This window comes from Limulus polyphemus, unplaced genomic scaffold (genome assembly GCF_000517525.1).
Source record: "Limulus polyphemus unplaced genomic scaffold, Limulus_polyphemus-2.1.2 Scaffold1559, whole genome shotgun sequence".
Classification (NCBI taxonomy): domain Eukaryota; kingdom Metazoa; phylum Arthropoda; class Merostomata; order Xiphosura; family Limulidae; genus Limulus; species Limulus polyphemus.
In genome coordinates this window covers 51,219-79,056 of record NW_013667169.1, presented here as the reverse complement: position 1 = coordinate 79,056, position 27,838 = coordinate 51,219, and the positions used below count along the sequence as shown (strand labels likewise).

Below are 27,838 nucleotides of genomic sequence, written 5' to 3'. Positions count from 1 at the left end.
TATATATATATATATATATACGCCAAGAGTAAAATTTATAGTAAAAGTCTGTGAATGTAATCTGCTAAACAAAGGAGAATCTCACTTTGAACACAATACATACAAAAACCAAATTTGCATATGACTTCCATTCACTCGTGCTGAGGTAGGAGAAACCTTGGGCCATTGCCCGATTTGCTGACAGTAAAGATAGTTTTCCCATTCCTGGACATCACATGCTATCTTTCCTGCAAGAAACTGGTTAATAGCCAATTGGTCACGAAATACTGATCAGAGCTTAAAAGACACAAAGTTGCTTTATTTAAGCAATTTCCCATGTCCAAACCGAGATAAAGAAAAATACATTGTTAGATGAGATGATACTAAGAGGTTACGGCCACTCCCAGGCTTGAATGAGAATGGTGAGTCACTTAGTTAACACTGGTCGCCATGGGTAAAGTTGACGCTTTCCATCAAGTAAGAAACATTATATTTGAACATTCTGGAAAAGATCTTTACAAAATTAAATATTTTGGTTCCTAGTTTAAATTGAATTGGTTAACGAGAATGCAACTCGAGGGAAAAAAGCCGGTAACCAATTGATGCATCCAGAAACCAGGTACACACACACTATGTTTATGTCTTGGTGATAAATAGTTTTTATTTTAAGCTTATGCTCGGTATTACTTCCTAATTTAACCTGTCTGTTCTACTTAATACTTATTGTGAAATATCAGTTTAAGCTGAATATAAAACAGTATTGTGTGTATCTTTAAACGCTATTTATGATTCAGACCTTACGAATTTTTCAAGAAATGTGTATGATAGTAATTCAACCAAACTATGCCTGCCACATCCATTGCTAAGGACACATTTCATTCATTATCAGAGTTCATCAGACTGGCTGCCATACAACAAATAGCACTGTAGTCAGTACGTCGCTTATACAAAACATTTGTCAAAATAAATTTTACGACGTCAATGCCTTTAGATGGCAAAGAGTAGTACTTAATGTTTTTCGCCATTTTCTTAATGATGCGAGTTCATCTTTTACATAAAGCATTGTGTACAGAATGTCACATATGAAAAAAAATTTCTCGACCAATGTTAAAATTTCAAGTTGCAGTTTATAATGATAAAGCACTTCCATTTTGCTATTCGATTTCCTCATGAATATATCTGAAAGCGCTAAAATAAACTAGTAGTTAAACCGATAAATAATGTAAAACAAATATTAGTTAATACTAAAGACAATATACAGTTAACGGTAAAATAGATTGTGAATATGGAAATATATATATATATATATATTGGACAGACAAAAAGTAATTTAAAATGTCGTTTAGCAGAACATAATGAGTAAGAAATGAAAGGATTGAAAATCCGGCAACAGCCGAACATGTATAAAACACACAACATGAGATATTAGGGGGAAAAAACGTAATATTGGTTCAACCAAAGGGTATTAGAGTCAATAATATTCGTGAATCTTAGGAAATAATAATATCTAAAAAACAGAGACGAATATCTGGGTAAAAATGTAGCCAGACCTCTAAGAATTATGCAGAAATAGTAAACATACACACAGGTTCCACAATCTAATTATGAAAGAATAAGTATGATACTATCACATCTTGCACGTTCAGTGAGATAGACACCAAAACATGAAGTCATTTTAGAGATCACAGACTGTCCTAAATTAAAAATGTATATATTTTAACGTTGTGTTATATATTATTTTAACATTATTCACAAGTGCCAAGACAGCTGTTGTTTTAACACTTTCAATGCTTTTCATCCTTTGCTTATCTATTTCTGTCTTTTTATTTTACATTTTCAATTATTTTGTTCACATAGAATCAAGTATATATTTTATTTACACACTAGAGGTGTTTAGCCCCCTGTCCAATTGTATTCCTGTTACAGCATTTGTCAATGAGCAGTTCATGTCGCGAGTAACCCTCTAGAATTCCAAACCACCTACCATGGGATGCAACCAGCCACCCTTAACCACTCTTTATTAATTGGGAATAATTTACGTATATATATATTAACACCACGTACCTAAAGTAAATAACATTATTTCAATACTATTACTTCTACTACTGTTCTATGTTTAAAGATTTTGGCAATGGCTCTCCTCAAGATTCTTTTAGAAATAACGAACAATTCAATTTGACTAAAATAGCACCTGTCCTTTTCACAAGCTTTCATTCTCACTCCATTTACATACATCTATCCTCTTTCTTGCAATCTTCCAGTTTATCAGTGTGGTCTCTGCTCTATATGCTACTTCACTGATGACATCAGAAATCTTACCAGTTTGTCCAAGGGCTGCATTTTCCACCTAAGTGGTTCATTTTTTCAATGAAGATGTCACAGGAGAAAGAACATAGATTATCATCAGATAGGCCTCCAAGTGTCTCGTAGGTTCTTACTCGTGTTCTTTGGACAAAACTTATCCCCAGTCTTGTGATGAGGTTTAGGGAGTCTGTCAAGAATATGAATCACTCATGATCTTCACTGTAAAAGGATCGAACAAGTTCTCATTTGACTTGCATTCTGCTGTCAATGAACAGGACCACCAAGTTTTGACATATGACTTTTTAAATAATAGATATCTGTATATCCATAAATTAAAAATAATTTTTCTTCAGTTTTTCACTTCCAGTCATTACCCCTTTAGTGCTTTCAGTTGACAGCACAATTCCAACATACATTCTGTCAATTAGTAAATAGTCCAATTTGTACCTTAAATTCTACATTCACTATAATGTAGATGATAGTTGTGTGTGTGTGTGTGTGTGTGTGTGTGTGTGTATACATTCTCACAACAAACTGTTTAATATTTACTTTGCAATTCCAAATATTTTGGATGGGCCTAAAACATTTTTGTCAATTCATATGAATTTCATTTAGAACCAAATATGCAGTTTCTTTAAAACCAGTATGTGAAAAGTAAATCATTTTTATGGGTGTGCAGTTGTCATTCAGTTTCTACTGTGAACTGATGCAATGTAAACAAAATTTATATAAGTAGTTAGTTTAATTATTTACTATGGAATTTACTTGTATTTAAACTGCTGAACTAGAACCTCTATAAAATTATTTTCACTTTACTAACATAACTTAACCTTCATTTCTGTAAAAGATTGTATCATTCAGTTACTTTCTTCTTCTTCTGTAACTACGTGCATGCCCCAGAAATGCTGTAAAATACGTTCTAGAAGTACACTAAAATGTTTGTGAAGTGTAGGCTTATTTTCTTTTTCACATTACCCCAGATACTAGACACACAAGTACTAAACTGAATGTGCATTTCTGCTACTTTTTTTTTTATTAAAACCTATTTGAGTATCACTTGTTAGGTAACATATACTTCAAAAACTCAATATTTGCCAATTCAAATTAAGTTTTATTGCTTTGCATAAACACTAAAAATATCACTCATATTTAATCACTGCTCAGTTCTTTAAACATCCATTAGTTTTATCAGAGAGCACTATGCTGTTTATATTCTTCAGCTGTTACATTTCACGTTGTTAGTACCACAAAATCTAACTTTTCAGTGGAGTGAAACAAGATAGGTCAACTGTGACAGAAAGCCAGGTCACATCTTCAGCCCACAGTCAGCATTAGCTTCTCTCACTGATGGCTATTTCTGTCTCACTAATGAGAGGAAAAAGTTTTTTTAAATTAGCATATAATAAGCATAAAAACATTTTGTCATACAGCACTGGACTTAAACATGTTTAATCAAAATATATTGATTAGACTGACAACAAATCAAATACTGGCTAACAAGTCCTAAAACAGAATATTATTAAATCTGCAATTTAATTTTTCTGCCATCAATTGATAAAATCTTAAAAATTAGGACAATCTACTCTAAGTCCCTTCTATAACAACAATTTTATCAACTTGTAATGTATGGCTATTTTCAACTTTCCATAATCAAGTTAATACACATTATCACAGAAATAATACATCAATAACACAACATAATATGATACTGCTGAAATCATCAATGTTATAAATAATATCAACTGGCTGATAGAGTAAACAATATATCTTTTAATACCATTCCAACAGAATAAACATAAACTAGGCATGCAGTTCATATAGATTTCATACAGTAAAAAAAGTAAAAAATTAGATTGCTGTAACAGTACTTATGCAAGCATTAATTTTTAAGCTTTAAAAAATAATAGGACCACACAAATTTTGGTTTAATAAAATATGAAATATTTCTTACACTACCAATTCTCAGCTCCAATGGAAAATCCCACAATTCTCCAAAAGCAGATTAAATGCATGTAGCAGTTTAAAAAACAATTTATAATACTTAATTTCGTTTGTTTGTTGTTAAACAAAAAAGATACATAATAAACTATAAGTGCTGTGCCTAACACAGGTATCATAATTCTACATTTGAAAGTAAAACCCCCCTGTTGTGAAATAAACAGCACAGAGAAGAAAACTAAAGCTTTTAAATCTCAAGTTACTCATTTATGCTACTCACTAATACTTGGGTAAACATACTCCACCTCACAAAGCAACTTAATGTCTTTGCCTATTACAAAACTTGGTGTAAAGAACTAGCCAAAAAATAATTAAATGAAATCACCTATCTTCTTTGTAAAATATACTGGAAACCCCAGCATAAATTAACATTTATGTTAATCTTGTTTTAGAGGTTTTGTATGTCACTCATGTTTATAGTGATATTAGGAAACCCAGCAACAGCAAAGTAATTAACCTAGAAGAATTCTGTGTGTGAATATTTCAGAGAAATGTGTGTAAAAAGCTAAATTTGTCAGCATGGACCCCCAAAAACAAAGATATTCTGCAGCTAAACCCCATTACGAAAAACCACTGTGAATTAGGGTAAGTATAAGATAAGAGATGAACACTCATGAAATTGGAGTACAAAGGCATGAATATAAGACAGGTGCTTGATAAAATATGTAAACTAAATTAGATTAAATAGAATACAATGCTAAACCCAGACTTATCAGGAGAATGTGTGATTAAACATAACTGCATTCACGTGCCTAGAAAAGTTAAAACACTTCCACTAGAAAAGTTAGATTTAATGAAACAGTCATGCATATATATCACAATATAACTAATTGAAAACTTTACCTTATTTAGAACAAGATCTTGCTTATGTATTTCTGAATTCGTTGGAATGACGAAAACCCACAAATGCTCGGTCACCTATCTTATGAAGCATCTCTGAACATGCTAGTCTTCAGCCTCAGAGTGAGTACCTACTAAAAACATGCAAGTGTTTCAAGATATAACCAGAAAAATTATGTATTTTTACTTTTTAAAGATACTAATTAAGAATTAAAAGTTTCGTATGCGTTAGTATCAAATATTTGTTCAGCTATACTTAGCCTACCTAAAAAAAAACGATATGTGACTATTACTTTTACTTACCACTAGATCCTCTCTTTAAAGTTGTATTCTAATATATGAAAATTTTGGAGCATTTCCAATTAGGAAAATGTTTTGCTACACTTTTTTTAAGCCAACCTGTATACTGTGATAAAAAAAAATTGTAACTAACGCTAATTTATTACTTGTCTAAACTTATTATCCAAGATATTAAGTGAAGTATTAGTAAATATGAAGGTTTTCAGTATATATTAATAACATTAAGTATAAATAATGGCAAGTTTGCAGCAAATAATATACTTGATGTATAACCAGTATGCATCATAAGACAATTTAGAATCAAAATGCAAACTAAATTCTATATATCTATAGTGGCACCTCTGTAATCATCTTTACTTTTTTACATGAAACTAAACCAAAGTTTAACATCTGCTACCATGTTTTTTCCTTACTACAAACCTGGTGAAGGTCCCAAAACGTAATTTTCAACTTTGTCAATTAACTTCAGTTTGGCCCATCCCTTTACTTTCTCCTACATTTTCTATATTACATCCCACCAAGTTACAGTATTTATTCTACAACAGAAACTGGGTACTAACATATAAATTATGCCTCAAAGTACATCGGCAAACAAAGCTTCATACCAGTGTTCCTTTAATACCAACTGTAGATCTTGTTTGTTGCCACTTTCTACATAGTACAGTGAATGTATCCATGTGCAATGTATTTAACTATAAATAAACATACATACATTATACTTATATAAAATGTTTCAACATTCTAACCCTAGAATGAAACCCTCATGTTTACTATCAGTAAATACTTGAATAGGCCAACTGTGTGTAATCTTATACAAATTAGCAATCTGTCGATCAATACTATCAGTAAATACTTGAATAGCCCAACTGTGTGTAATCTTATACAAATTAGCAATCTGTCAATCAAGGTCTTTGAAGTTAATTATTTAATATACACGTATAAATTCAAATATTTATTTAAAACCAAAGTTTTTCTTTCCCCACACACACCGTTTTAGGTACTTATAAATAAGCCGTCTCTTTTTACCTTCGTAAAATCTTTGCAGTAGAGCACAAAATCTGAGCAAAAATTCTTTAAGTGAAAAGTTACACAACGGGCTACATGCACTCTTTCAATTACGGAGAATCGCAAAACAGATTTTAGTAGCCAAAGTCCAAAACACTTACTGCTCACCCACCAAAGAACATGTGCAGAAGTTAACTGATGTTTGTGAAATTTATGACTCTATTACTGATAGCAAAGTTTTTAAATTATCTCTTCACGTATTGAAAAAGATCAATGATTATGGTTTTTGGGAATAGTTTGTTTTGAATTTCGCACAAAGCTACACGAGGGCTATCTGTGCTAGCCATCCCTAATTTAGCAGTGTAAGACTAAAGGGAAGGCAGGTAGTCATTACCAACCACAGCCAACTCGAGCTACTTTTTTACCAATGAATAGTGGGATTGACTGTCACATTATTATGCCCACACAGCTGAAAGGGCGAGCATGTTTGGTAGGAAAGGGATTCAAACCTGCGACCCGAAGACTGTGAGTCGAGCACCCTAACCACCTTTTTTGGAATAGTATCCAATTCACGAATTGGGAAAATTAAGGCCATTCATAAAAATATTATTGTAAATAAACGACACGACTCATTTCACTACTTCTAAAACTGAAATAAACATTTAACTTTAAAACCCAAATGTTGCTTTTCAAAGTGGCAAAACAAACAAGTTTTAGAGAATTTAAAGTGTACCCCAAAAATGACTAATTACAAATATAAATGACAAATAAATGTCAACATAATTTCTTTGCACATATATAAGTTCCCTAACTTGCTGAATCATGACTGAAATTAAAGCACCATATTACTTACACACACAAAATATACATTATAAAACCCTTGTTTCTGAGGGTCCATTCAACATGAGCAATGTAATGGTTAGTTTACAAATCCTCTAGTATTTGAAGGAAACCCCCACAACTATGTTTTATTCCTAAATACAAATGGAATGTTAGTTTCCAAGAAGTCTCACGAGAATATTACTGATAAACAAAATTCATCTACCTATAACCTCAGTTTCAACAAACTGAAGTATTAATTTGTAGTTTTTCAGAAAACATACCGTTCAACTAAGGGTAACAATGAGTAATATAAACAATTAACATGCAACTAAGGGTAACAATGAGTAATATAAACAATTAACATGCAACTAAGGGTAACAATGAGTAATATAAACAATTAACATGCAACTAAGGGTAACAATGAGTAATATAAACAATTAACATGCAAACAAAGTACTAAAGCACTCTGCATGAAAGGCTAAAAAAAAAACAACTAATCTTCCAAAACATGCTATCACTTCCTTTCTATAAATTAAAAACAAAGTCAAATTCTATCACATTCACAAAATGTTCAATTGTCCAAATGATAAAAGACATAACCGATCATTTTGAAAAACATCTAGTTTATAGCTTTTTCACTCTATTCTTCATCACTTTAAAATCAAGTTCAAATCATAACATTTATTTCAAGAAAAAATGATAATCCATGCAAGTGTTAGTTAAGAATCTTGTGTAAGATTCTAATCACCAAGAAGTAATTTTGTGAAGAACAAGTTACCATTTCCACCCTTCCAAGTGTAAAACTTCTGATCACCACCAGAAATGACAACACAAATTCATTGCACCAATGAATATTAGGTATAAAGCTTCTGACAAGAAATGTTGTGAGACGGGTAGAAATACACTGATATTTCTACACATGCTGTTTCTGTTGCATACAAAGACTGTACAAGATAGTCACTTCTACTGTTCCTTCGATAAATAGCAAACTAGTCAATAACGCTTCCTCTCTAACCAACCATTACACACTCACGTTTAAACCATTTCTAAATGTTATGTTTGAGGTACTTATATTTAAACTCTAGCCTTGTTTGTAGAACTAGGTACACTAATGTTGAAGAATAATAGATAAAAAGTTATTTCCTAAGACAATATCACTCACTTGTTACATACCTATGCTACTTCCAGTTGAATAAAAACAGCAAGTTATACCAACCTCTCCTTTCTAGCTGACTCCAGATCTTAACATTAATTTTAAATAGCATATCAGCTATAAAATAGCTGGCAGATCTTCTGAAAGTCTTCCTACCATACTTCTTTAACCTCTCTTGCTAGCTGACTTTTGAGTAGAACATCAGGTAGGTAATTAAAAGCCAAACTGATCATACATCTGGTTTGAAGCTAAAACTGTGACTATGCAAGGTAAATTTACAAGTTCTCCTTAGCATTTCTTTCCCCTCATCTAGTTAGCGAGGTAAATTTACAAGTTCTTCTTAGCCTTTTTTTCCCCTCATCTAGTTAGCTTGTAGAAATTATATATATAAATGAAAACTATTTTCATTTAATTATCAATGTACTTTTTTTTTTTTAAACAGCCACTTGATTTTAGAAATGCAAGAATTTGGGGTGTTCTGTCAATTTAACTTTGTAAAACATGCTTATCACAAAACAATACTGGTTCGAGTATAACAGGTTCAAATACATTTACTAATGTGTATTTCCTTTTGTTAAAGCTTCTGTAGTTCTATTCAAGGCTGATAATTCAACATTCTTTAAAAATTAGTCATCCTATAAAATATATTGTTTTAAATATTTTACTTTCCACACATACTTATGATCAATTTTTTTACAGCTTATGTGTAACTTCTACAAAACTTGAAAGGGAAGGTCGTTTCTGTCAATAAATTTAGGATTAAAGAGAAATTTTTCTCTTCTAATATTTATCAGCTCTTTTATGAATGTGTGAATTTCGTTAGTAAGATAAAACCTTCTTTTGGACTAATAAAAAGTTACATTTATATATAAATGGGCCAAACTTCATTCCCATTAGAAATAATAAAATATCATAAACCTAACACAAACTTGTACCAGTGTTGGTGTTAATCATCTTCAGAGTTCTATTTCACTAGTCCATGTTACCCATACCGAATTTGCCACATCAATAGCTTTTTTTTTGCAACAAACAGTAAATTTTTTTTGTAGAGCAATGCAAGATATATGGTGAACAATATCAGGTGTTGCTTCTAGGACACGTACTTGGTTTATTTACAATATTATGATTGCGCAAAGTAATCGTCTACTTACATACTAGTTCATGCACACAAAAAATAAAAGTATGCATTTATTTTTTCGTGTAAATCTGCTCTTTGAAATGCATAATGAACGACTTTATAATGATTCGTTGTGACCGGAAAATGCCAAACAGTAATTAGCTCATTTTGATATGCAAAGGAATGTAACTGGCTGCATTATGACATCATTTTGGTTTTGCAAGAGATTACCTTGATATTATGGAATATCGAAAATGACGGAAAAATGAAAGTTACGAAAACGTTCAAAAAGTGGTTAATTTTCAAAAAAATTATAAAAATACAAAGAAAAGAAAAAGGTGCAGAGAAAACAACTCCAATGCAAGTTTTGTAAGTGAATGTGTACATACACAAATGAAGCAAACTGCAGTGATTCAATTTACTGTTTCTTCAAATAAAAGTTAATTGATCATGGAGAAGTGAACTATTCAAAAGCGCTCAAGTTTTGGGTCTCATTTGAAAACCATTACAACTTTTGTGTGTGATCCTGTGTGCTAACTTCTTAATCAGAAGTTAACTGATCATGTTATGCTTTTATGACTCATGAAGTTGCTACCTGCTTCATTACATGGATGGCCCACTTTCTGGAAGTCAGTGGATTTGGCCCACTCGAGAAAAATCCTACAAGCAAAACTGAATATCTGGCAAGACTTAACATGATTAACAGTATGTTTAGTAATCCGTAATAAGGTAATTTGAAAATTTTCAATTATCTGTAGAGAAATAAAATTCGTATATAAAATTTATTTCTATTTGAAGACTTTTCTGTGACAATGTTTATAGAATGAGAAGGAAGAATAAAAACGAATCTAGTAATCTATTTTGTTAATGTACTAAACTACTAATGAGAAGTCCTTGCTTTTGTAAGTTTTCAATCAAAAGTTCCATTAAAACTTTTGTAATATAATTCAGTGTTTTGTTAGGTTAAAATAGAAATTTTACTGATCCAAACAAACCATATGCAGCAATTAGATTTCAACAAATTAGCATCTCAATGAAGAGACATCCTGATAGTATATCGCATTTTCATGTCTTTCCTACGGAAATGTAATCCCACCAATAAATGACATAGTAATAAATCCCCAAACTGAAAATTTTACAAATGACCTTAACAAAAGCCTCGATGTGTTTGTGTGTGTATATATATTTTACACAACAGTAAAACAGTTTACAAGCATATACTTACAACATGGCACCCCAATGTGATCAAAAATTTAATGCCCCGTACTTTGTTAATAACGTTCATTTAGAAACTAAAGCTCAGTGATGGTTTGTACTTCATTACCACAATTTTTTTTTTACCTTTTTGCTTCTAACCCTCCATATTACAGTATTATTTCCTGATTTTTCATCATTATGGAATTTTACATTGTATACCCTATCAACCTTTCACTTCAAGTCATGGAATGTTCATGCTATCACACTGAAAAAAACCACATCTTAAATTGAAAATTTTGCACCTTCCGCATTGTGTCTAACAAAATATTAGTTTTCTTCCTAGTTATTTAAAAACTTGGATCCACAAAAAAAAAAAAAAATTAACTAGTTTTCTTCTCAAGATACATTCAACAAGGCTTAAGAACAATCTGAATTATTTTACTCCTAATCTATTATCAAAAATTATTTTGTAACTAAAAATCCAAATATTTTCTCTTACAGTAATAGTACTTTGTTCTTCCATTCAGCCTCACTTATGTTTGAATCTGAAGTTTGATTATTTTATATTAAAAAAATAGGTATTTGCAGCGAGATGAATTAACACTGTACTTCAATCACTAACACATAATTAAAATTATAATGTATATATTTTCTATTAACTACAGAAATTTGAACACTGTTTTATAGGGTAAATTTTACCTGATGTATCTAATAATGTTTTGCCATTTTCTAAATCAAAATGTGAAATTGAAATAATTTATAAAAATGTGATCTAGTGTGTTTCCTTTCTTAAACTGAGTAACTGTAGTAAATCCATGAAACCTAGAGACCCTCCAGTGATTTGGATGACTGAACTATTTTTATTACCACAACAGGGAGTTAGCCAGTACTCACACAAGCGGAATGTACTACAATGCTGTATTAACAATAACAACCATACGACCACTGACAAAAATTGGAAAATGAACAATATCATATAAAAACTCATGATTCATTCATAATTAAAGAATATTTTCAGGGTCTTTCATGTCCTTTAGATACGTTGTGGAAAAGTAAATGTGATGAAGTGGTAAAAGAATGAAGATTTAAAAACCAACATATAAAATAGCATTGGCTAACCTACACTCCACTGACAAAAAAATTCAAAACATACACTAAGGGGATGATTAAGCTAAGACTTGAGTCTGCAGTGTCAGTTTCATTTTTATTCTCATTTTAATGGTATCAATTGTGTGCATGTAATGGGTAACAACTGAAATTCTTCTATGTGGCTGACTGTAGGATAAGATGACCTAGCTGATGGTTCCTGTCAAGCTGAAACCTGTAAGTTGGCCTGCCGTCTTCCTGCCTCAAACATAAGGTACCTACAGCCTTCTCTGAACCCTGCCTGCCCTGAAGATCATGGTTACAACTGTGTTCTGGTAGCTGCTTAATACATCCCTAAATCAAAATGTAAAAGACATTAGCTCAAACTGACTTCATAAATAAGTTTCTAAACCTCTTTTCTTCACTCAGATGGCAGAATAAATGTGATAAACTAAGCCTACTTTGTCCAATAGAGTACCCTCTTTTTACCGTTCAGAATAAAATGTTAATGACAAGATAATGAGAACTCCTCAGAACCAATTTTTCAGATTAAGTTTCTAGTTAATTTTATACAAATGCAATATATTGATTCATTCCATAACTAGGGACGAAACACAATCTTTAAAACTAACCCAAAAAAATCCTAGTAGCTGAATATTTGTTGCTCTTTTTTAAGTAAGAGAGAAAGAAAAAACAAACATTACACAAAACCATACCCTTTGTACAATACTGTTTTCCGGACTCAAAACCTTCTAAAACCACCATAATTGCCACCGCCGCCGCCACCACCACTTCCATAACCACCTGGAAGAAACAAAAGTGTATCTTGTTATATACAAATATTCTATGAAATTTGATTTACAGCATGAAAACTATTAATATTTAATGATCTCATGGGATGTAAAAATATTGATGTCACAGCAACAGATAACTCTAAGAATTTAAAACAAACCTACGTAAAATCTAGTCTCCATTCACATATTTTCAAAAACTGTTAAAAAAAATGTTCATTGCATTGTACAGCAATGTGTACATGAATACTTACTGAACAAGTATTCATTGTGTAAAAGTAAACTTTCCATTAATTTGTGGGAGGAAAATAAAATGAAAGACATGTAGATTCTCCACATCAGCACTCGTTCTTGCATGTTTATCACGTAGCAACACACAAAAACCAAAGTGGAAACTAAGAAATATTTTTATGTTAAAGAAAAGATTTCTCATTAACTCCATCTTCTATCAAATTTTATGAATTAAAGGATATACAAAGAATCTTCAAGCATCATTTATTGGGAATGATAAATTATTCAAACCAAAATTTCATTAAAAACAAAAATTTATACATTAACACACCAAGTTCATTGCATGAATACGAGTCTAACTGCATGTTGATAAGTAATACTGCTTTTCAAAACTCAAAACAAAGGTTAGAATGTTGGGAGTTGTTGTAATATCAAACAAAGCACATTTCATAGAAATAGAAGTACTACAGATACATTTTATCATTTGCTCCTCCTTACCATTATCTAGTAAACAGTATAAAAACATGCACAAATATATGTGTAACAAACCTCCATACGGTCCACTTCCTCTCTGTGTAAAACTACTTCCACTTTTCATTGCCCCACCTCCATAACTGCCACCATATCCAGCTCCAAAATCACCACTCCAAGCAGGGCCTATATATAAATTGTTTGGTAAAATTACAACTTCACACAAACTAGGAAACAATTTTCAAACCTGAAGCACGATCACAAAATGATAATGAGCACACACACACATCTTGAGTAGTTGTATTACATCTCATAGTAATCTTAAAAAGATTAGTTTTAAAAGTCAGTTGTTGTTTTTTTAATTTTACTCTACAAGTAGCTTTCTTTATGTCTGGGCCATTTAATAAAAAAAAACATTTTTTGCTCATCTACAACTGATCAAGTTTTATTTTGTACTAACTTCTTCACGCTTAAAAGTTCCTACCAACAAGAGATTTTGTTTTCCTGCATAATTTAAGTTACAAAGACAATAAAACATTATATATATAAATATTGTTTATCATGCACTCCTATTATGATTAAAATTTAAAATACTACACACATACAACCTAGAATGATAACTTGTAACCATGTGTGTATGTAGTTTAAAACACGAGGGTATTGTGGAACTCACCTTGTTATAAATGCTATACAAGTATTTAAAAATAATTCCATTAATAATAGAGATATTTGGGTAAATTTTAGGTAATGCTGAAAAGAAAATGTATGTAGTGTTCAAGCATCCTAATGATAAACTTCAAAAAATGATTAAAATTATCAATAATACCCAATTGAAAACTCACTTTGTCCAAAACTACCACTATAGCCTCCCATTCCTTGATTGCCATAACTTGGGCCACCACCATATCCTCCTCCAAATGCTAAGAATGTATAAAAGCCAAATCCACATGAAAATAATCATAAAATGTGCTCTAAATTTATATTATATATTAAAACAAAACCTTCAACTTAATTTAAAGAACCATACACTCATGTACCCTTTTTCTCTAAGAAATAAGAATCTTTCCTGCAAAGTCTGTTTTTAATCAGGTAATATCAAACTACATAATTTAATTTTGGCTCTACATACATGCATACACACAATATTTACAAGTTTTAAAGCAAGCACAGTTAATCATCAACAATAATAGTTATACACAATAAAATAAATGTATAAAACCCTAGAAAAGCATTGCCTAGTCTTACCTTGTCCACCATAGGCACCATCTCCCATGCCTTGTCCACCACCTCCATATGAAGAACCCCCAAAGTCTCCTCTTCCACCTGTTGGAAAAATGAAGGTAGCATCAGCTTCAAGTTACCAACTTTGTGAAATAATATTCGATATAGAAAATATTAGGAATTTGAAACAATCAACTGCTGTTTTCCTGTTTTCTAATAAACTTGTACTACGATCAAAAGTTATTAGAAAGAGGTTATGCAAACTAACTAGCAAACCTTTAAGGAATTTTTGGTAGTATTATCATTACTATTTTAAAAAAATTTACCAACACACAAGACAATAGATTAATTCTACACCATTCAACTGTTGGCAATAAATATATATCTTAAAAGTTATAAATGTCATGAACTACACACTTTGCAATCAACTTTTTAATCTATGAGAGTTGTTTAATTCATTAGACTTAATTATGTCAACATTTTTCACTTACTAAAAGAAGCTAATGCATGTTAAAATTTTTTATTAAAGGCTTACACTGAGCTAGAAATGAATAAATTAAACTACCTTTCCAATCAATGTGGGAAAACAAACTAGTAATTCGCATTTTGAAACAAAAATTCTATCATTTTCTTGCAAAGTGTGGAGAACTTTGTAATGTTAAAAATTGTTATTGATCTAATAGTTAATACAATATGTCAATAGAAGCTGAAATTTCAAAGACAGCAATATGTTTCTAATAAAATTGTACGAGAAAAAGCTGCCTAGGATCTACTTTTCTACTTCAAATTCTGTAATATGAAAGTTAACAAATTTGCTTTAAAATATAAACAACCTCTTCCTCCTCCAAATGAGGAACTATTTCTTCCTCCTCCCCCTCCTCCTCCACTTGGCCCACGACTTCCTGAACCTCTCATCCTAGCTGTTTCTAATTCTTGCTTGGATAGAGCTTTTTTAACTTCTGTCTTCTTTCCTTTCAGAATATGGTGTTTTTTCACTGAAGATGATAAAAAAGTTATTCATATCATGTTTGCAAAATGAAGACACTCCAAGTTAAAAAATCATTAGCTTGAAAGTGAGGGAATTCCAATTGTTGATTTAAACTGCTAATTGTAAAGCATTTAACATTTAAATACTCCAAATATCTTTATTTCAAACTTAATAAGTATGAAATATAGAATATAAAATGCATCTACATGTTTAATGAATGTCTCTTGATTTGACAATCATTGTATAATAAACATTATTCTACATAGCATAAAAAGAGAGACAAAGTAATATAATTTGTGTAACCTATATGCTGATCATGTAAGTAACAACTTGTAGTTACAGAAGTTGTGCGTCACAACAATATATAACTATGTTACATAGTGGTATTTTTTTTCATCATAATTCATGAATTTAACAAAAAAAATCAAACTTGTATTTCAGAATGTCCCAGTGGTTATGATGTATGGTTGAAATGTCTGTTCAGATTTGGAGACTTTTATGAGTTACTTCTTATTAATGAAAGGTTAAAGTTGGCATAATACTGTATAGCTGCAGCAAAAAGATTATTCTGGATATGAGAAGAATAATAATGAATGTCTTGTCTAGACAACAAACAAGAAAGAACTGCAAGTCAGCCTTTACTTTATTGTTTAAATTTATTGATCTTGACAATATCCTAATGTTTAGAAATGTTATCATTAATTATTATTGCTATTTAGTGGAAAGAACATTTTACTATGTACCAACTAGCAACAATTTATACAAGTAACAACAGTAATTTCAGCTTCCTTCCAAAATTAGGAAATAATGTAACTGATCTTACAACAACAACAAATACCAGTACAAACAAAAACCAAGTCGTATCAACAGTACATCAGACAAGTTCAGTTTACTTACACACAATCTTATCCACTGGATCATAGTCATCAAATTCCACAAAAGCAAAGCCACGCTTCTTTCCTGTAGACTTTTCAGTAACAATATTAACATTGACAATGTTACCATATTGTCCAAAATGATCTCTAAGGTGTTCCTCTTCAACATCATCTTTCAACCCCCCAATAAATATTCTTTTTACTGTTGCTTGTGCTTCTGGTTTTCCACAATCCTAAAAATAAAATAAAGACATAATTAGTTACACTAATTTTCTTTGTCTACTGAAACAATTAAATAACTCACTCCAAGGCTCAGATTTTGTAAGATAACTAACTCGCGACCAAACATTAAATCTACATATTCCAACATTAATTCTCACTACAGAAAAAATAGTTACAAGTCTTCAGCAGGAAGAAATAAACCCAATTTCAACGATGAAAAATGTCACAAAACTTAAATAACCATTACCAGGCAGGATTAGTTTTATGCTAGAAAGACACCTTTCATGAACTTTTATAATATTGACAATTCTAATTAATTGTAATTGATGGTATAATACTAGTGTTAAAAATAACTGTAGTTTGCATGGAAGATAAACTTTGATCTTTAAATATTTAGGCCATTTCAACCAGTCTTACACACACACCCATGCAAATATAAATTCATACCTCTCGTGGAACTGCCCGTTTAGGTTCAACTTCTCTACCATCTACTTTATGAGGTCGAGCAGCTTGAGCATCATCAACCATGTGTGCTTTCTTATATGTAATGAAACCAAAACCTCGAGACTTTTTGGTGTTAGGATCTCTCATCACCACACAGTCAACAATTTCTCCCCACTGTTCAAAGTGTGCCTTGAGAGAATCTTCTGTCGTTCTGTAATCAAGGCCTCCAATGAAGAGCTTACAATACTGTTCAGGCTCCATATCATTCTAAGAGTTAAAAATATAAAAATATGTATGAATAATTAAGTATCTTGGAAATTTATTGCAACTCTAACATTTTCAATTTAAAAACTTTTTCTTGCAAGACTTGGCAACAGTAACCAACAATGTCTATTAGTTGAATACTAAAATTGATAAGTACTCGGGTCATTACTGAAAATTTTACCCTATGTACACAGCTAGGACAAAGTAAGCATGTCACAACCTTTTAGTTATATTCAAAATTTATTAAACAACTTCATTATTAATGCATATCAATAAACTTGGCATGAAAACATACTTTATAAATCCAATGGAAATGTGTAAATAAATTCTTAATCTTCAATTCTGTGTATCTCGTGACACTTCCTTGCACCGAGCTGCTTATTTTAGACACTTTCCACACCTATTTGAGCTTTATACCAATAATAGACATATGCTACAGGCATTGCTATGATAATTTTATAGCATCTAATCTTCGTGCTTTACTGGAATATGAACCAGAAAGTAAAACCCACTTAACACATCCTCCTATCACATACTGTCTTTCAAAAAAACATCAATAAATCTCTAAAGTTTGGTATTACATTATTTATAAGCAATAGGAAGAGAAAATTTTAATTAAGTGATTTATGTATACTATAAGGCTATCTCATTCTGACAACTTCTGAATAATTTGGTCTACAGACTCACATTTCCAGGTTGTCTGTAAGGCTGTATTGGTTGTCCAAAAACAAACAGAACACAGACCCTCAAAAAAAGACCCAATTACAATAATCTTGATGCTTTTTAATGTTTAGTTGGCAATTTTGCATCTTTATCCAACTAATTTTGATGCCTTATTTCGCTACACTGGAAAAAAATAAGCCCAAACCCTGCTAATGTTACATAGTATCTTAAAGAAAAACAGTCAATGACAACAGGACAGCGATCTTGGACAACTATTTTTAATGTTTTTATTCTAACCATCTTGGCTCACCCATCAGGTACAGTAAAGTATTGCCTGCATTAAGACTAGACTTGTATTGGAACTCTCACACATACTACTATACCATAATACATACACAATGTCTGAGCACTGTTCATGTAAAAACACACACTGCTGATATGTATTGTTGTTCATACTTAGTTTATATTGACCTAGAGAGAGTCAAAGATAGTCTTACTTTACTGTTATTCTGTTTTGTACTGATCAAAACTTTCATAAAATTTTGCTTGCAGTTATAATTGTTTAATTCATGGATTCTCCCATTTCTCTCACATTAGCTAGGCCTTGCATATTTCCTAGAATCGATGGTTGTGTCTAACGTTAGGCTTGGACCTATACACGAATAATCAAAAGCGGGTAAGTGTTGCAACTGTGACAATTAATGATGAAAATTCTGGGTTTGATTTTCTAAATTTGATCATTTTAGTTCCTACTGAAGGTTTATCAGTAAGAAGTGAGACAGCTATGTTAGTTTTATTGTCTTAAGCAATTATACTGGAAATCTTATTAAATAACGTGTTATCGGCATCTGTTTTCGTTGCAAATTCCCACCCACCCACGTATGCATACAAAGACTGTGCAATACAATGTGTGGTAATGTAACTAACTGAGCTGTATGCACAGTACTGTATTACCACATATAGCCATTCATGCTCATTTGAACTCTATAAAAAATTTTCATACATAAAGCAGCATAGAGGCACATCTTGTCCATGACAGAAAGTTTTGAAATTAAAACAGCATTGTTAACCAATCACAAAAACAAGCTTTTCATAACATTTTCAGCCCGTTTCAGTGAACTGTACCAGCATTCTCTCTTGTACAAAATACAATCTTTTTTAAACAAAAAAAAAATGGACCAAAAGATATTTTTGTGGGGATTCAAATGTTTGAGTTCTTAGTCCAGGAATTTACAGATGAATTTGGTAGCAGATGTGGTGTGGGCATTAATATTTCAGAATTTCTTGAAGGTTTTATGGTAGAGAAAATAACACAAATTTTACTGAAAAAACAATACATTCATTTAAGAGTTTCTAGAACTTATGGAAACGAAATTGGAAAACTAAGGTGAAAAAATATTTTTATTCTCGACAAGAAAAATCACCTTGCACTCCGACTAGTCACAGTCTGACTTTATAAATTCACTGACAAATGTTCAGTAAAAACACTGCTTTATTGTGTACAATAAACTTGTACAAACGTTTGTAACTGTTGAAAGTAGTAGTACTCAATATAAATTACAATGAAAAAAAAAACCACCTCTACAGCATATGTACCACAATTACATTATATGCACAAAGTTTACACCATAGAAGCACCAACACTATTGAATTAGAAAAACAAGAGAGAAATCTACCTACCCATTCCTAAAAGAATGGGTTATTGACAGAATACATTTTTAAGTCTTGTCTTAAGAAATAATACTGTCTTACTAGAACAAATTCTGAAGACAGTTACAAGGATATCAGGAGAGGAAGTGTTCTTGCATAGGTTATTATCCCCAATTTTCTCTTGATAAAAAAAGGATTAGGTATGGTTTTATTGAAGTTTATAAGACTATCAAGGAGAGAAATAGGATTAAGGCTCCAATTTCTGTATACTATCTTCTGAAGATGATAGGACATGAAAACAGAAGGTTACAATTTGGAAAAGATAAGCTTGGCTCCAGGTAACTCTCTCAGCACATGCTCAGTCCTAGGGACCAAACTTGTAAACATTTTGTGCTTATAGTTTTCATGCTATAACTTTTAAATTAGTAAGCCTATGTTCACAAAATTTGGCAGATTATCAGTAAACACAAAATATCAGATACATTTTTATGAAGTGTTAAGTTTCCTTATGCCTTTTTTCTCAAATCTTGACTATCCAACATGCAAAGTAATTTTGATTTTAAGATTAAAAATACTTTTATGCATCAGAAAATGTTCAAATTTCACATGCAAAATTTATATAGCCCCAAGATAATTATCAAATGTTTTTTAAGAATTTTTATTTTATTTTATCTGTTATTTTTCACTATCAAATCTCTGAACGGGTTTGGTCAATTTGACCGACCTCATAACTACCATAAGAAATTAGAAAATAAATATAAATTATGCTTTTTTTGTTCTAGAATGATGACAAATTATAACATGAAAACACAAATGTTTAGTCTAAATAGCTTAAATCTCATAAAATTATACATTATATACATTTATTATGTTGATCTTTCAGCCGTGCCTGGCTCACAACACAAAAGTTGCAATTAAGCGGCGCAAATGCACTTATGTTACCATATTCAATAATGTAAAACTGGCCTTTACAAAGTGAAAGTCTTGGCTGTGTTCTAGTGGACCAGTATTTTTTAAAATACAGTAACATTTCAGTTATAATACATTATATATGCATATACATTATTACTATTTATAAACAAGTTCTTAAATTTCAGTTATTTTTCTTAAAACATAGAACACTAAACAATGAAGTATAGCAAACAACTATTTCGTCTAGTTGTGAACTTTGTACTCATTTGCTGCTTACCATAGGGTGCTAAGCCTTTTCAAATTTTTGCACTTGGAGGATGTGAAATTTTTTAAGGCTTTCTTTTAAAATGCCCAATAGACTGATGCTACTCAAGTCAACTGAACTAGATATTATAAATAAAATCTTGATGTTTGAGAGATAAAAGCTTGTGCTAAACTTCTCTGACTGTCCAGCAGGTAAAAGATACACATGTAAAAAGGTAATGAGGGCAGGCAATAATCTTTACCAAACAAATTAACCCCGTGATAACTGGATCTATTTAGACATAAATGCACTGACAGCCAGTCTTACCTGCTCCATCCTAGATTATGTTCTACCAATCATCAATATTAATGATACCATGTCACAAGATTTTAGTGACTTACATTCAATATTTTATTGATCTACTTTTTGTTTATGTTATACCAATTAGTATAGCATAAAACTTACCTAATAATCCAATTTTATTAGTATATAAATTTTAAGTTCTTAATTTTATAAGGCAATATTTAAAAACATCCTGAATTTCCCCTAGTGACACTTGACATTTTCTCTAGGTATCTCCTCTTCTCTATTTCATCCACCATCCCTCCAATAAGTAATAAGTATGGACTTTCAGAAACTCACTATAAAATCATTATTGCTCAGACAACCCATAATTTTTATAGTTTTCAATTTTGTTTCATTACAGAGCCATCAAACAGAAAATCAGACCTCTCTTGCCACACCCTCTCCTTCAGGATTTGTTAATAGTTCTCTGTTACATTTAATTGTATATTATCCATAACCAATAGAAAGCCAAGATTTTCATCTATCAAATGACATTAAATGTTTTCTGAATGGAGAATTGTCAATTTCACTGTTAATACAAGCTTCTTTCCCATTGGAAAGATAATGACTAGCTTAGATGAATTTGTAATAATTTATGTCACACAGTCTGAAAGCCAGAAAAATTGTGATAGGTAGGGGAAATTATCTACTTTTTGCATGTTATTATTCTGTTCTTTACATTATTTAATTAAATAAAAATTATTTAGTGCATTACTACTACTACTACTAGTACTAACTAGGGTTAACTGTCATCAATAGCAAGAAAAAAAAATGTGGGTAAGTTCTACATTTCTTGTTATAAAAGTAACTAAAATGTAAAGATAGAGGTCTCTTTAGGTTAATTAAGGTTGGATTAGATAAAATAAATAATAATATAATACAAATGCTTCATGAGGCATGCTCCCAAGCAGCTTGTTGGTAATGTAATTCGATAGCATAACATAAGCTCCATGTTCCCCAAATGATTTACAACTTACAATGCAGTGAATAGTAGTTACACAGTTCAAAGGGCAATTAAACAACAAAATTCAATTACAAGTAGGTGTGTACTGTTACAAGCTTAAAACTACTTAGGAAAAACGATTGTAGTTTCATGTTACAATTTGAAATCATTCTAGAAAGAAAAACATGGTAATTTAGATTTACCTTGACCTTTTCTGAGGGCTAAGAGGTCGGTCAAATTGAGTTAGGGTAGAGAAAATAACAGATAAAATATAAGTTTCACTAAAAACAAACATTTAAGATGTATTTAGGGATTACAAAGGAAATTTGAGATTTTTCAGATAAAAGTATTTTTAATCTTAGCATGAAAACCACTTTATACAGACAATTCAAAACAAATGCTCAATATATTCATGGACGAATCTATATTTTGGTTTATTAAAAATACTTAACTAAAAGACATTTTTTGTATGTGAAAGTCTTATGTTAACTAAAAGATTACTAAATTTTTTGAAGATACAAATACTATATTAGAAGTTAGTAGTGTCAAGACTTTAAACAAGTACAAAGAGGTCACGTGATCTGTCAAATCAAACGAGCCCATGTTGAGGGAGTTAATGAAACAAGTTGTATGAAATATCTGTCAAACATTATTTTAACATTTCTTACTACCTATCTTCAAAGCCTGTAATGCACCCAATTTCATCTCTATGCAAGTCTCAAGAATTGATACTGTTCAGATATCGATAAGGTAAAGGACAGAATGTTACACCCATAGTAAAATGTCATGTTCAACATAAAATATGGATATTAATATATGATAGGTATTGTACATATTGCTATTCCAAGAAATCTTCAAAGGTTACATATCAACACATCTTTAATTTCTCTTTATCAGTCAACTACAATAGATAGGAATTCATTATATATATGAACTAAGCATAACATTCTATTCTAAAGTTTCTGATGAAACAACAAAGTTTTCTCTTCATAACATTCATATGATTAATATGTCATCATTTGTATGTCTAGTTCAATATCACAGTAGTAGTAGTAGTAGACAAAAATTATCAGGTCCGTGACAGATAACAAATGCAACTTATGTTTTTATTTTATTCATGGCAGGTGTTTAGTTTAAAGCAAAAGAAACTTTCCTCAACTGGGGTGTTCAAGGATATGACTGCATTAATTTTGAGCTGGTTAAGAAAGATTGGGAAATTAAACAAATGGGCCAGACAATATTTCCCCAAGGGTTTTGAAGGAGGTTAAAGATTGGATGTTTGAGGCAAGAATGTAAATTTGGTGTATCTGGATTTTCAGAAAGCATATAACAATGTGCCACATAAAAGGCTTGTAAAAACAATAGCTCTATAGGTGTAGAGGATAAGTTAACAAATTGGACAGAAGAGTGGCTGAATGGAAGAAAGCAAAGGAGTTATAAAAGGAGCCAGACTGGATTAATGTCACAAGTGGGGTACCTCAGGGCTTAGTCTTAGAACCTTTGCTCTTTTGATTTACATCAATGACATAGATGAAGGAATGGTCAATAAATTATTTAAATTTGCTGATGATATTAAGGTCTTGGGTGTTGCTAACTGTGAAGATGCTGGCTCAAGAGATTATAGTTTGATTGTACAGGTCACTGGTTAGGCCACATTTGGAATAGTGTGTTCAGTCTTGGGCTCCTTACCTTACGAAGGACATTGAATTGTTGGAAATGGTTCAGAGAAGGGTTACTAGAATAGTGCCTGGGATGGAAGGGTTGTCATATGATGAGATGCTGAAATCTCTCAAATTGTTTTCTCTTGAAAAAAGAAGAGTTAGGGGGATCCAATTGAGGTGTTTAAGATTGCAAAGGGAATTGATAATGTAGATGTATCATCTTTTTTTTATATTTAACAATGAGAATAGTAGGACTAGGGGACACACACATACATTTTAGCAAGGTAGGAGTCATCTTCAGCTAAGACAGTTTTATTTTTCCAACAGGGTGGTTGGCCTTTGAAATAGGTTGACTTCAGATATTGTAGAGGCAGTAAATTCAAGTGAGTTTAAGAAAAAGCTTGACAAGTATATGAATGAAAAGGGTTGGCTTTAAATTTTTGTTTTATTTAATGTTTAAAAAAAAATTTTAAACCATTTTAATTTAGTTTTGATGATGCAACAGCCAAGATAGGCCAATGGGTTTCATATTGTCCCAAAATATTATGTTATGTTTCCCTGCTTGTGAAGATTTTTTTTACATTAAAGTGGGCTTTTTAACTCTCTACACAAGCTTAGTCAATTTGACCGATCATGTGACCTCTTTTAAAGTATTTATAGATTTAATACTTCTAACTTTCAATAGTTTGTATATCTTCACAAAATTTGGCAGTCTTTCTGTTCATATTATAAGCCTTTCACATACAAAAAAATCATTTTTGTTGAAGTATTTTTAATAAAATAAAAATTATTCCATGAATATACTAAGTATATGTTTTGAATAGTTCGTATGCAAAGTAATTTTCATGTTAAAATTAAAAATACATTTCCTTATCTCAAAAACCTTAAATTTCCTTTGTGTAATTTGTAAAACATCCTAAATGCATTTCAAACGTTTTTTCTCAGTAAAACTTTAGTTTATCTGTTATTTTCTCTACCCTATCTCAAAACAGGATTGATCAATTTGACCAACCTCGTAACCACCCCAAAAAATTAAAATGAACCTAAATTACCCTTTTTTCTCTCTACAATGATTTCAAATTGTAACATGAAACTACATTTGTAGCTCAAGTTCATACCAGTATACATCTATTTATAATTAAATGTTAGTTTTACTGCCCTTTGAACTGTGTTTAACTATTATCCGCACCATTATAAATTGCAAATCATTGGGGAATATGTAGCTCACATTATGCTAATGAATTACATTACCCACAAGCTACTCTCGTGGGTGCTTCGTGAAATATTTTTATTATAATATTTTTATTTATTTTACCTAATCTTAACAAACATAAAGGATTCATATCTTTACATTTTAGTTACTTTTATAATTATACACAAAATATAAACATGAAAAACAAAAATAAAATCCTTAACCAAACTTTTTTTGTTGCTCTCAGTTTTCGGAGAGAGTTAACCCAAATGTTTTATACAATACAGTAATGCACTTAATTTTTATTTAATTAAGTAATGCACCAAACAATATAGACTAATAACATGCAAAAAGTAGACAAATTCACCTACCTCTCCAAATTTTCATGGCTTTCTAACTATGCGACAAGAGCCATTACAAATTCATCCAAGCTAGTGCTTAACTTTCCCGTGTGTTGGTACTCTGAGTGAAATTGACATTAACTGTTCAGAACATAACATTATACAGTCACTTGATAGATGAAAACCTTGACTTGCTATTGGTTTTAGGTAATACTAAACCATCTGTGACCCATTGGGTCACCCAATATTCAGAAGTTATGAAGAATTCAAGCTAATTTCAATATTGTACCAAAATGAAGGTTTATTTTGAGATAATTTAATTAAATATTTCAATCCAATCGTGTTATTCATACTTCAAGAAAAAATATTTGATTGTTGATCAGGAGTAAAAGGAAAGATCATTTCATTTTTCAAAAAAGTGAAGTCAGAGTTTTCAGGTATCGTCATGAATTAGTTCATTATGTTGTGGTCTTTCCTCTGAAACCTTCTACAAATAAGAAACAGTAACTTTATTTTTTCTTTGAACTACCTTCTGATTACCATGGCAAGATTTTAATGAAACTAGTTTTATTCTGTTTCTATTCTCATTTCATTACAAATATGGCACTATTGTGCACTGTTTTTGCTTATTTAATTTCAGACAAGCAAACAAACAGTTGGGTGTGGCAGAATGGGTCTGATTTTCTATTTGATAGCTCTGTAACCAAATAAAATTGAAGGCTATAAAAATTATGGTTTGTCTATACGATAACAATTTTATAGAGGGTAATTTAAGTTTAATTTCCTACTTGTTGAGGGGTGGTGTATAAAATAGGGATGATGACATGCTAAGAGAAAATGTTTCACATGGGTCACACTAGTGGAAATTCAAGATTTTTTTTAAACATCGCCTTGTAGAATTAAGAACTTAAAACTTGTGTACTGTTAAGATATGAATTATTAACTAAGATTTTATGCTATTCTAATTGGTACAATAAAAACAAAAAGGAGCTTGATAAAATTTTGAATGTAAGACACTAAAACCTTGTGTCATGCGCAGTAAAGGATACCCATGGCAATAGGGTTAATAACTGTATTAGGATATTTGTACTGATTTAAATTTGTCTTCGAGAGCTGGTGAAGGCAAAGATAGTGCAGTGAAGGTCGAAGCTGGCATCCCAGATTTTGTTAACTATCAACAAACATTGAAGGACATGTTGTATGTGTGAGTTGGAGTAATTCCTTTCGTCAACAATGATTTTAAATGTTTTGCATGCTATAGATGTATCCATTTAATAGTATAATCAACATGCTTAACTTAAATACAATGCTGTTGACAACACATTAAACATACAATTATTCAAATAATACATTTTGTATCATGCATAGCGTATTTTCAATTTCAATCTTCTTCATAGTTTTTTCTCACTTCTAACAGTAACTTAGGTTTCAACATTGTTCTACAACTCATGTACAAGTGTGCATGAATAGTCTCAGGTTACATTTTGAAGCCAATAATTTCGTACAGGTGAATGTATGACATACCTTCAACAGTCAGTATATTCTATGCTTACCCGTTTCTTTCTTACCGCAATTTAGCCCACTTTATAGTTATATGGTAGGTATCTTGTAATATATTTAATTCTGTTTTATTTTCTGGCCATAACTTGAATGTGAAATTCCCATTTTATAGATCCTTGTATTAATTTAATGTCTTATATTTTCAACCCAAAAGGACAACTTGAATGTCAGTATCTTGCTTAAAAATGATTGATTCGCAAAATATCTAATCTTTTAAATTTTAATTTTAGTTCGAGAGTTGTTAGGCCTAATAATAAAACCAGTACTAATATTAATAATACAAGCTATATATATATATAACATTCATTTTGTGGCACCCAGTGAATTAAGTTCTAATTAAAATTAACACTAAGAGCATCTAATTATTACGACTTCAAAAATGGTTTGATAATAGTTAATACTTTTGTTAAGCATATAACGTTTGTTAAATTTAATATTATATAGTTAAAAATGAAAGCCCTTTTGTTTACCAGACAATTTGAGAATTAAATCCATTAACATCTTGTTTTTTTTTCATTTTCAAACAAAGAAATAAAAAATAGTTACTGTACAAAAACATCTATTCAAGGTATATCTACACTAATTTCATTTTAAAGGAAAAAAATAAACATACAACGGATGAAAAATGCACACGGTTAAACAATTGCCTCACTTCACCGCCATTACTATTAATGCCCTTTCTTCCTTACGACGCCACACAACACGCAGTACAGCAAAGTCCTAATGGAGTAGCCTAGTACTCGCTACGCTACAACTTGTTTTTTGTTAAATTAACAGCAGTATTATCTCAGTTCTTTTCATCGAGCATAATATTGACTTAATGACACACCAATTAATGAAAAAACGAACAATGTATACATAAATATATTTAAAAACACTTACATCTGAAGAAACCATGACACCAGTTACAATAAAACGTTGTTAATAAACCGGGAAACAGTTGAACAAGAGCAAGAAGGAATAAAAATGGTGGATGTCACGTGAGTCATGACGCATCGACTTAAAGTATAATAAATTTC

At 31.1% G+C, this 27,838-nt stretch overlaps 1 protein-coding gene across 4 annotated transcripts; it reads right to left on the bottom strand.

The window, feature by feature from the left end:
- Positions 1 to 3,287: 3,287 nt before the first annotated feature.
- LOC106464089 (heterogeneous nuclear ribonucleoprotein A1, A2/B1 homolog) lies at positions 3,288 to 27,838 on the bottom strand. 4 transcript variants are annotated; one of them, XM_022391756.1, is made up of 11 exons: positions 27,702 to 27,838; positions 17,048 to 17,311; positions 16,401 to 16,611; positions 15,349 to 15,510; positions 14,540 to 14,617; positions 14,137 to 14,214; positions 13,373 to 13,480; positions 12,518 to 12,605; positions 5,982 to 12,155; positions 5,125 to 5,252; positions 3,288 to 3,648 (listed from the first exon to the last, which is right to left on the bottom strand). In XM_022391756.1, exons 1-8 carry the CDS (start codon positions 27,714 to 27,716, stop codon positions 12,544 to 12,546), a joined length of 978 nt encoding a protein of 325 aa, XP_022247464.1. In that variant the 5' UTR covers positions 27,717 to 27,838; the 3' UTR covers positions 3,288 to 3,648; positions 5,125 to 5,252; positions 5,982 to 12,155; positions 12,518 to 12,543. The 4 variants fall into 4 exon arrangements, with proteins under 4 accessions (XP_022247464.1, XP_013779654.1, XP_022247466.1 ...); XM_013924200.2 differs by having other exon boundaries at positions 5,125 to 12,155; XM_022391758.1 differs by lacking the exon at positions 5,982 to 12,155 and having other exon boundaries at positions 3,374 to 3,648; positions 5,125 to 5,255.

Excerpts from the sequence above, each read along its gene's own strand:
- LOC106464089 (XM_013924200.2), bottom strand. Across the intron at positions 16,612-17,047 it reads AACGGGCAGTTCCACGAGAG|GATTGTGGAAAACCAGAAGC; the intron begins GTATGAATTTAT and ends TTTTATTTTTAG. Across the intron at positions 14,618-15,348 it reads CTCATTTGGAGGAGGAAGAG|GTGGAAGAGGAGACTTTGGG; the intron begins GTTGTTTATATT and ends TTTTTCCAACAG.